The sequence below is a fragment of the Harpia harpyja genome, chromosome 9 (assembly GCF_026419915.1).
Source record: "Harpia harpyja isolate bHarHar1 chromosome 9, bHarHar1 primary haplotype, whole genome shotgun sequence".
NCBI lineage: Eukaryota > Metazoa > Chordata > Aves > Accipitriformes > Accipitridae > Harpia > Harpia harpyja.
Genome location: NC_068948.1, coordinates 23,125,530 through 23,135,404, shown reverse-complemented (window position 1 = coordinate 23,135,404; position 9,875 = coordinate 23,125,530). Strand labels below are relative to the sequence as shown.

The following is a 9,875-nucleotide window of genomic DNA, read 5'->3' as shown; positions in this document are numbered from 1 at the left end:
TCGGGGCCGGGCCCTTTCCCGGCGGGAGGTGGGTCCCGCCGAACCCGCGTCAGCTCAGGTGAGGGGGCTGGGCCTGCTCGGGGCTGCGTCCGGCACCGCCATCGAGGCCGGCGGCGGGGGCCCTCCGGGAGGCGGGGAGGCGGCGGCGGCGGCGACCCGGAACTGCGGCGCGGCGGGGCGGGGAGCTGTGTCGAGCGGTGACGGTGCTGCCGCGGGAGCCATGCCGCCGCCCAAGGACGTGGTGAAGATCGCCATCCAGATGGTGGGAGCCATCCCGCAGCTCATCGAGCTCCAGCAGGTACCGCCCGGCACCCCCCAAACCTTCCCCGGACGCCGCAGTCCAGCTCATGGCCGCCCTCTCGCTTGCAGACCAAGCCCCTCGCCTCGGTGCTCAAGGACGTCTGCGACGCGTGAGTACCGCCACCCGCCACCGGGCTGCTGCCTGGCCCGGCGGCCACCGGCGCTAGCCACACGGCGCTGTGACCGGCCACCCATTGCCGCAGGTGGAGCCTGCCCAACGCCGAGCGCTACGCCCTGCAGTACGTGGACGGGCGGCAGACCTACATCACCGAGTCGGTGAGGTGCCCCCCGACCTCCCCCTGGACCTGCCGGTGTGGCGCTCACCTGCTCACTGGTTCCTTTCTCCTTGCAGAACCGCGGGGAGATTAAGAACGGGAGCATTTTACGGCTGACCACCTCCCCGGTACATCCCTCCGTCCCCCTGTCTCCTTCTCCACCGCTTGCTCTGGTGGGATGTCCCCTTGCAATGGGGCGATGCGGTGCTCCAAGCCCTTTGCCGCCGCCTCGCTCCGTGACTTCTGGCTCATGACGGCTCCTCTCAGTGCCTCAGACCCAGCAGAAATAACGTGGGGAGGAGACCTGTCTCAACCTTCATTCTCCCTCGGCAGGGCTCGGGGGAGTTTGAAGAGAAACTAAGTCATCTCGAGATGCTTTGGACGCGTGGGCCAACTCTTCAAGCGTTCTTAGCGTCACACCAGCTTGACCTCCTTCCTCAGCTCCTCCTGGTCTCTGCTCTGGTGGCTTTGTCTCTCGGTCCAGCTCCTCACCGGGGCTGCTCTAGCCTGAGCCTCCTTCCAAAACTTGTGCTTAAGCGCTTCCAGCCTTCTCCAAGCTTCTCGCTGTCTTTCGATGAGCCCCTTTGGCTTGATTCTTTCCTTCCTGGTAGGACCAAGAAGCAGAGCGGTTGTACAGCGGGATCCAGAGCAACAACTCAGATGTGAAGACTGACTCACTGAAGAAGCTTGCAAGCCTCTCCCAAGACGTTACCTTTGCTCAGGAGTTCATCAGCAGGAATGGCTTGAAACAAATCTTCTATATTGTGGAAGAAGGGAATGAGTGAGTATCAGGAGAGGACTTCCTTTGCAGTTCTTGACTTTTCTTCTCCCTTGCTAATGCTGCGTGAGCTCTCAGCTGGGCGTTGGCATGGACTCTGTTCGTGTTCCTGGCTTGTTGATCCCTGTGCTGCGGCATGAAGGGCAGCGCTGGTGGCGGGGCACTTGGCTCTGCAGGCGCCTTACCTGAAGGTACGTGGCTCTGTCCCCCCACACTGGCAGCCAGGGGAAGGTCCCCATGGGTCTGTGGTCTTGACTCCTCATGAATGTGCCCAGACTTGAACCTCCCATCCCTTCGCTGGCTGGGTCACCTGCAGCCTCATGGGTTTTGCTATCAGGAAACCTCCTGTGATGGGCCTAGCTTCCACTGCTGCTCATTCCTGCCACCCCAAATAATCCCTCTGCCCTGAGGTTTTAGTTGCGAGAGATCTGCAGGCAGCTCGAGAAAACCCCGGTTGCCAAATACTAGTGCCTACTCAACTTTTTCAGGATGTGATGGTGCATCTCCTCTGAGCTCCTATCTCACAGAGAATGTGGAGCCTAAAACCACACAGCATGTGTTTCTTGGAAGTAGAGGGAGGGATTTGGGGTGGCTTGGCTTTCCTGAGGGCTTGTCTGCAGTGATCTTTGTACCGTGGTAATGCAGCTTTCCACAAGCTGTTGAACTTCCCTGCCTCAACTTCCTGGGATGACTAAGTGAGGGTCTGATTTCTTACCCAACAGTCTCTTTTTCCTTTCTTCTTCTGCTCACTGCTCTCTGCTTCTTTAGCTGTTTCTAACGTACCCACCAATGTGCAACTGTACTCCTGTCTTACGGTGGGGGGTATCTGGAGCCATTCTCACTGCGTTTGCTTATCTGTCCCTCCAGTACAGGGGAGATGCTAGCTCACACCCTGAAGGCCTTCATGGAGCTGATGGAGCATGATTTTGTTTCCTGGGAGACTCTTAGTGCAGCCTTCATCAAGAAGGTAAGCGCCTTCTGCAGTCTCCACAGCCTGTGCCCTTGGAATTCCTTGTTGCCCTCGTCACCCAGGCTCAGCTTGCTGTCAACGGATGGTTTTGTGTCTCGTAGATAGTGAGTTATGTCAATATGAACGCGGTGGATGCATCTGTGCAGCAGCTCTCCTTGTCTATCTTGGAGAACATGGTGCCTACCAGTCGCCTCCTCTTTGAGCTAGTTAAAAAAGAAGTGACGCTGGATCGTCTTCTCACCCACTTGCAGGTGTAAGTGGAGAGGCCGGTGCACTGTTCGCCCACATCCCAAGGCTGGTGGGGATGAGGCGATGGGGGGGATTTCTCTGGGTCTTGCTGACTATCCCTGGCACAAGATTGTATTGTGCCTTCCTAAACAACTTGTGGGAGATCAGCCTGTCCTGTCCCTGATGCTGGGGGAAGGGTGGACTATCCTGGAAACCATCCTGTTTCCAGGTCAGATTCCTTCATGTGTTCATTCATGGCCTGTTTCATTCCAATATCTTGGTTCTTTAGCTGACTGGCATTTTTTCTGGTGTTGGCTCTTCCTTCCCTTTCCCCAGTGTATTTAGGAGCAATAGTATGTTCCTTACAACTTGGGGTGGTGGTACTGTAATGAACAAATGGAGTTTGTTAAATCCCTCAGCTAAGGCGGGTTCTTCGTTCCCTCATCTTCCTCATACCACTGCATGTCTTCAGTTTGGAGGTTTTTCTTTCTTGAAAATGGAGAGGCTCATGCCCAGGGCTCCTGCCAGACAGGAGTCTGCTCTTCACCCTGGGTTCTCCTGCAGCTCCAAAATGCTGCACCCGTGGGTGTGTGCAGAGCAATATCTGATCCATCCATGGGTGCCCTGCAGTCACAGCTGTGGGGACCATCTCACCCCTGGCCCTGCGGTCAGCAGCTGCTCACTCATGGCTCTGGCCTCTCTGGGTCCTCCAGCTCCATGCAGTGGGGTCCAGCAGTGAAGTGGGGAGAGGACTCTGCCTTGGGGAAGGCAAGACCATCCTCAAAGCTGGTGTCTCTCCCCATCCTCCTCCTCCTCCTGCAGGACAAATGCCCAGCTGCAGCTGAAGGCGATGGCCCTGCTCATTGCGCTGCTGCTGGCTGCGACTGATGCTGAGCGGCGGGTAAGGGGCTGTTCTCTGCCTGCGGGCAGTAGGCAGGACCGGCTGATGGCAGGGTGGTGGGCATTGCAGATCCAAGCACCACAGTGCCGCTGTCATGGGGGTGCTCTGCCAAGAGGTCTCTGCTGTCTCGCACCCCTTGGAATAGTTTTTGGGGGGGATGCAAGATCTCAAATGACAGGAGAAGTAGCACGGCTGGTGGCGGCGCAGTGACCATGATGGCCCAGACCCAGCACCTGGCACGTCTGGGCCATCATGGCTGGGCCCCCCGTGACGGGATCTTGGGCAGCTGGGTCCTCCACTGCAGTGTTTGTGTTCTCTGGGATGCCGGGGCTGTGACAGGTGCCTGGAGATGTTTAAAGTCAGCCTCCTCACTCTGCTTCTTCTTGACTGACACAACCTGTCCTGGCAGCCTGTTGGGGCAGGATCTGTTTGAGCTCCCCTGGGCTGGGCTAGGGCAGCGGAAGCTGGGGGCAGGTCTCCTGCTCACTGGTGTCACTCCTGAGACTGCCCGTTCCTTTCTGTCCCCACCCTGCCTGTGGCCCCAAGCCAAGCTTAGCAGGGGTGGCGGGCTGCAAAGGGAACACAGGCTTTTTTGGGTGAGTGGTGTGTGGAGCTGGAGAATGTCTCACAACCACTTCCCTTCCTAGGACATGATGGACTACCTGAGGGAGAAGAACATCAGGCAGTTTATCCACAAGGTGAGGAGCTGGGTTCGTCAAGGGTCTGCTCTGTGCTTTGTCCTCTGTCGTTCCTCCCCAGCTCCCGTCCCCTCAGCCCCAGCCTTTGGTGACGGTGCCTGGCTGGGTTGCCTGCGTGCCCCACATCCCTTCCTTGATGCCTCCTGTGGCTGCTGCCTCACTGGCACCCACATGCCCGGGGTTGCACCCCCAGCTGCCTGCAGTTCAGTGCACCCAGCTCTCGCCCAACCCTGAGGGGAACTGCCTGCTTCCTAATGCCTCTTTGAGCAGCAGGACCTGTTGGGCTTTGGCTGCCGTTGGGCCCTGGGTTTGGAGGAACTGGGAGCAGCAGCCTGGGGGAACCTTCTCACTCGCAGTCTCCTGTAGAACATCATCCACAGCTCCGAGCCGCTGGGGGATGAGATGGCCCATTATCTGTATGTGCTGCAGTCTGTCAGCCTCAACCTGTGTGAGCGTCGCATGAGGACCTCCATGGATCCCTACTCACAGGTCTGGGAGTGCTCTCCTTGCGAGTCTGGTCTGGTCTCTTCCACCTGTACAAGTAGAGACAGGTGAAGGTTCACCTTTGGGTGAACCCAGCACATTTGATTTCAAAATTTCAGTTTGTCCTGGGAGAACCTGCTTGCGTGGGGCTCACCAGCATCCCCTCCTCTCCACTCTCCTTCCAGGAACAGCGGGAGCTCCTCCAGTCGCTGCGCCAAACTGCCTTTGAGTCAGAGAGTGAGGCACCTGGCAGCAACTTCAGCACCGAGCGCCGGCGATCCCTGTGCGCCAAGGAGTTCCGCAAGCTGGGCTTCATGGTGTGTCCCCCGCTGCAAGGCCCACGCTTGCTCCGCCAGCCGGCCTTGGCAGCACCTTCTGATGGCTCCCCTAAGCCTGGTGTCCCTGTTGATGCTGCTGGGCCACCACGCAGTACCTCTCTTCTGCTCCCTCGGTACTCCCAAACAGCAAGTGCTGCGGAGCTGCTGGGACTCAAAAGGCAAACTCCATGGCTGCTTTGGGAGGACTCTGCTGCTTGGACAAGAAAGCAGCAGCTGCAAAATTGCATCCTTTTGTGTCCTCCTAGAACAACAGCAACCCAGCGGAGGACCTCCGCCGTGCCCCACCAGGACTGCTCGCCCTCGACAACATGGTGTATTTCTCCAGGCACACCCCCAACGCCTATAGCAGGGTGCGTGCACTCTCCCAGAGAACTCCCTGGCAGAGAGGTGCTGGTGGATCTCCATCTTCTTTTCCTTTCCCTGTGACCTGTCCTCAGCCAAACCCAGGCGAGGATGTCCCTTTGGGGCAGGTGTCCTACTAGTGCGCCTTTTCAGATGGAGCCGAGTCCTCCCTGTTGGTAGAAGCAGCCATTTGAGGCTGGTGACACTGAAGGGTCCCCATAATTTTTAGTGTTTTGCTCACAGCTTGATTTTCAGGCCTCGTTCACATCTGAGCAGACCAGGGCAACTTGGGCAAAACCAGCCAGTGGCTGCAGGGCATTAGCCACGTTCCCACCTGCTTTGCCTGTGATCAGCTCCCACACTGCAGCAGGGGAAGGAAGAGGCTGGGGCTGGTTTTTGGGGAGAGCTAACTACTTCTGTTGGGGATGGCTTAACCTGGGGGGACAGCTTGACTAGGAAGTTCAGGAGGAGTGTGGGATGTCTGAGCCCCACCGTTTGGGCAGCCTTCCAACTCCACGGCCTGCGTAACACGAGGCAATGGCCCTCTCCTCCAGTTTGTCCTCGAGAACAGCAGCCGGGAAGACAAACATGAATGCCCTTTCGCTCGAAGCAGCATCCAGCTCACCCTGATCCTCTGCGAGATCCTGCACGTTGGAGAGCCATGTATGTGTGTGCTCCAGCTTGTCCATCTCCCTGCCCTGCTGCCTGCCAGCTGGCAGGGCGCTGCGTACATGGGGCCTCCAGGCTCTGGCGTGGCCGACAACAGGGGAAGGGGAGGGAGGGCTGGGAAATGTCCTGGTTCTCCTGGACACTGAAATCCCCTGGAAAAACTGGGGAGTCTGGCATCATTTGTCCTTCTCACTGCAGGCTCGGAGACGGCTCAGGCCTTTTACCCTATGTTCTTCGGGCAGGATCATTTCTTTGAAGAGCTCTTCTGCATCTGCATCCAGCTGGTGAACAAGACCTGGAAGGAGATGCGCGCTACCCAGGAGGACTTTGACAAGGTGCGAAGAGACGCTGGGGCCACAGGCTGTGCACAAATTCAGAGGCTCTGGGGAGCACCACCAGACTAGGGGTGATGTCCTGGGCCCCACAGGTGCTGCAGGTGGTGCGGGAGCAGATCACCAGGACCCTGTCCCTCAAGCCCACCTCCCTGGAGCTATTCAAGACTAGAGTGAACGCGTTGAACTACAGCGAGATCCTGAAGCTGCGGCAGACGGAGCGGCTGCACCAGGAGGAGACGCTGGCTGTGCCCGTGCTGTGAGTGGGCTGTGGGCAGCGAGCCGGAGCTGTGATGGGGGGCTGTGTGGGGGGGGAAACACTGTGGGGCTGGGGAGGTCAGCGAGCACCAGTTGAAGTGGCTGTGCTCCTCTTCTGCTGGCTTTCGCCCCAGGGAGCTGCGTGAGAGGCTGAAGCCGGAGCTCCTGGAGCTGATCCGACAGCAGCGCCTGCTGCACCTCTGTGAGGGTACCCTCTTCCGCAAGATCAGCAGCCGCCGCAGGCAGGGTGAGTGCCAGCCCTCTGCTCCTGGGTGGGGGTCCTGGGAGGGGGGCAGAGGCTTGTCCCCATGTCCCCTGCCACTGGGAAGAAGTCGCAATTGATCTGTGGGGAGTAGCGTGCCCGGCTCCCTGGACGGCTGGTGTGGGCTGACCCACGGGGTGGGACGAAAAGTGGGGTGTGCTGATGAGGGAACAGCTCTGTCTACCTGGGGATGGGGACCTCAGCGGGGGGGAGGCTGAGCATTTCCCAACAGCCCTTCTGCCACAGACAAGCTCTGGTACTGCCGCCTGTCACCCAACCACAAGGTGCTGCACTATGGGGACGTGGAGGAGGGGGTGGACTCTCCCCCCATCGAAAGCCTGCCAGAGAAGAGTAGGTGATGGAGAAAAAGAAGGTGGGAAGGAGGGAGGGGAGCCCTCTGCCCACTCCCACTGTGATGTGCTGGGGATGTCTTAAGGTTGGAATTGCCTGTGTGCCTGGCCCAGTGCCCGCTGGCAGTGTGGGACTGGGAGCTGTGGAAATTCAGGCTGGGGCGGGCTGGCTCTCCAAAGGGTGCTGCAGAGCAGCTTGAGCCCCCCAGCCCCCGAGTTGCAGATGGTTGTGAGCCCCCATGCTTGGGCTCTGTTGGCCTCTGAGTGCCGGGGACCTGGGGGAGAGGAGAGGAGAGCGGGCACTCACAGCTCCTCCGCTTGCCCCAGTTCCTGTGGCAGACATGAAGATGCTGCTCATGGGGAAGGAGTGTCCGCACACAAAGGAGAAGAGCTCCGGGAAGCAGAACAAGGTCAGCATCTCCCACCCTGCCTCACACAGGGGGCCCAGCACGCTCCCTTCCCCAACTGCTGATGGTTTTCAGTGGTGGATAGATGGTGGCAGGTTGGGTGGTTTCATGGATGGCAGCAGGTTTTTCAAGTGGCTTGAGACCTTTTGGGTCTTCCGGGGCGCAGAGGAGGAGACTGGGAGGCAGCTCCTGCTCTGAACCCCACCGGGGCTGGGAAGAGTCCAGCTGAGAAGCTGGCTAATCCCTGCGCCGTCCCCGCAGGACGTCCTGGAGCTGGCCTTCTCCATCGTGTATGACGTGGAGGAATACTGCCTCAACTTCATTGCCCCCACCCGGTACGAGGTGAGCTCCGAGGGCCCGCTGGGGAGGCACACTGCGGCCAGATGTCCTTGCCAGGGGACAGCAGGCGGGGAAGGGAGTCGTGTGTGCCCTCCAAGCTCCCCCCCAGCCCAGCCTCCTGGGCTTCCCTGTGGTGGGAGCTGCAGTGGGGGGAGAGGTGGGCTCTCCAGCTGCCCCGGGCTGGTGCCAGAGTCACTCATGCTCTGTTTCCCCAGTTCTGCCTCTGGACGGATGGGCTGAATGTGCTCCTGGGCAAGGAGATGACGAGCGAGCGAATGCAGACGGACCTCGACGTCCTGCTGTCCATGGAGCTCAAGCTGCGGCTCCTGGACCTGGAGAACATCAGCATTCCTGACACACCCCCTCCTGTCCCAAAGCCCCCCAGCAACTTAAACTTCTGCTACGACTTCAGCCACGCAGAGCAGTGAGTTGCTCCCTGTGCCCCGTCCTCCCCCGACACCCCCCAAAATCAAACCCCTTCCTCCAGGCTCTGTCCTCCATCTCCTGCCCCCAGGTGCTGGCTGGGGGCTCGGGCTTGCGCTGCCTGCACCTTGCCCATCCCGGGGCAAACCGCCCACCCTTCCTTGCCTGTGTCCTGCCCTCCTGTGAGAGCACGGGGCTGAGCCACCGAGCGTCAGGCTCCTGTTCGAGGGGGGGTGACCCAGTTGCTTTGCTCCCCTGCCATGGGCAGGCAAGACAAACTACTTTCCAGACAGCCAAACCCCTCTGTGGTGGGGCTGACCCCCCTGCACCGCAGCCAGGCTTTGGGCAGAGAGGGCAAGGATACGGGTAGGAATAAAGGTACAAGCAGCCCTTGGACAGCTGGAGAGGAGGGGCAGCACTACAAAGGTACGAATCCGCACTGCCTGGCTCTCCCTGTCAGCATAGGGGCTCCTTTCTCAACAAGAAAGTGGTTAAAAAAAGGATAAAACACCCCTTTCCACACGGTTTGGCGAGCAGACAGTATCTCCAGAGCACGGTGTGCCTGCCCAGCCCGTGCCGCACTGAAACATTTTTTTGCAGAGCCCTCTGTGCTCCCACTCCTGGAAGGGGGGGGGGGGGGGGTGTTTAGGGTCCAAGCCCCCGCTCTCTCAGCACCATTTCTGCTGGGCAGGGGCTTGCTGCTGCCTTGCCTGGTGTGAGGAGGAGACCCCCAGTCTGCCCTTGCTGCCCAACGCTCCTGCCAATCCTGGTGCCTTCCCCCGCCCCAGGCGGGTACTTGCACACTTCAGCCATGTTGCTGCACTACTGCACGACGACAAGCTACCTCCTCCCCGGCCCCCACGGCTCCCACCCCAGTGCCCCCACCTCCTCGTGCCTACAGCTTCTCCCAGGGGTGTTGCGGTAACAACTGCAGCCGCAGGTCGCCAGGGCTCTGACTGTGCCTCTGCCTCCCATGTACTGGGACAATAAACCACTTGTGGAGAACTCAGTGCTGTGTCCTTTCCAAAAGCTTGGGGAAGGTATCAGGCTGACTGCAGGGCAAAAAAGGGCCAAAGCAGGCAAAAACTGGGACGGTGCTGTGGCACTGTGGGAGCTGCGGCACAGAGCGTGAAGAAGCCTGGAGGATGGCCAGCAGGAAGATTTTGTTCCTGCTCTTGAGGAGCAGGCACGGAGTCTAGTCACCTCTGAGGAGGGCAGCCATGGGGCTACAGCTAAGGCTGTTTCCAGCCTAGGAAGGCTTAGGAGCACTGCAGGTGGTCCTGGTAACAGGTTGGATGGGCTCAGCTCCTGCAAGCGGACCCGTACTTTAGCCTTGAAGCTCGGAGAGCAGTGTCTCGGCTGTAAAGAGGCTGTCACAAGGAAAGATGAGGCTGGGGAAGGCAGGCTCTGTCTGCAGCCCCAGCTCTCGCCCCATGCCCCGAACCACCTCCCAGGAGCCGGCGGAGCTACCGAAGCGAGAGCAACACGGCTCACTCGGGTTCAGGTCAGGCTTTTGATGGCT

The 9,875-nt window shown here is 59.5% G+C and overlaps 1 protein-coding gene across 2 annotated transcripts; it reads left to right on the top strand.

Moving 5' to 3' along the window:
* Positions 1-125: 125 nt before the first annotated feature.
* Positions 126-9,358, top strand: ELMO3 (engulfment and cell motility 3). 2 transcript variants are annotated; one of them, XR_008236804.1, is made up of 20 exons: positions 126-298; positions 370-410; positions 504-576; positions 653-703; positions 1,187-1,356; positions 2,221-2,320; positions 2,425-2,576; positions 3,374-3,452; positions 4,100-4,150; positions 4,517-4,639; positions 4,819-4,950; positions 5,217-5,321; positions 5,868-5,976; positions 6,181-6,317; positions 6,410-6,573; positions 6,707-6,819; positions 7,067-7,185; positions 7,512-7,594; positions 7,853-7,933; positions 8,146-8,294. XR_008236804.1 is itself a non-coding variant. In XM_052798157.1 (20 exons), the coding sequence occupies exons 1-20, from the start codon at positions 221-223 to the stop codon at positions 8,356-8,358; spliced, it is 2,160 nt and encodes a 719-aa protein (XP_052654117.1). In that variant the 5' UTR covers positions 129-220; the 3' UTR covers positions 8,359-9,358. The 2 variants fall into 2 exon arrangements, 1 of the variants encoding a protein (XP_052654117.1); XM_052798157.1 differs by having other exon boundaries at positions 129-298; positions 7,081-7,185; positions 8,146-9,358.
* The last annotated feature ends 517 nt before the right edge of the window (positions 9,359-9,875 follow it).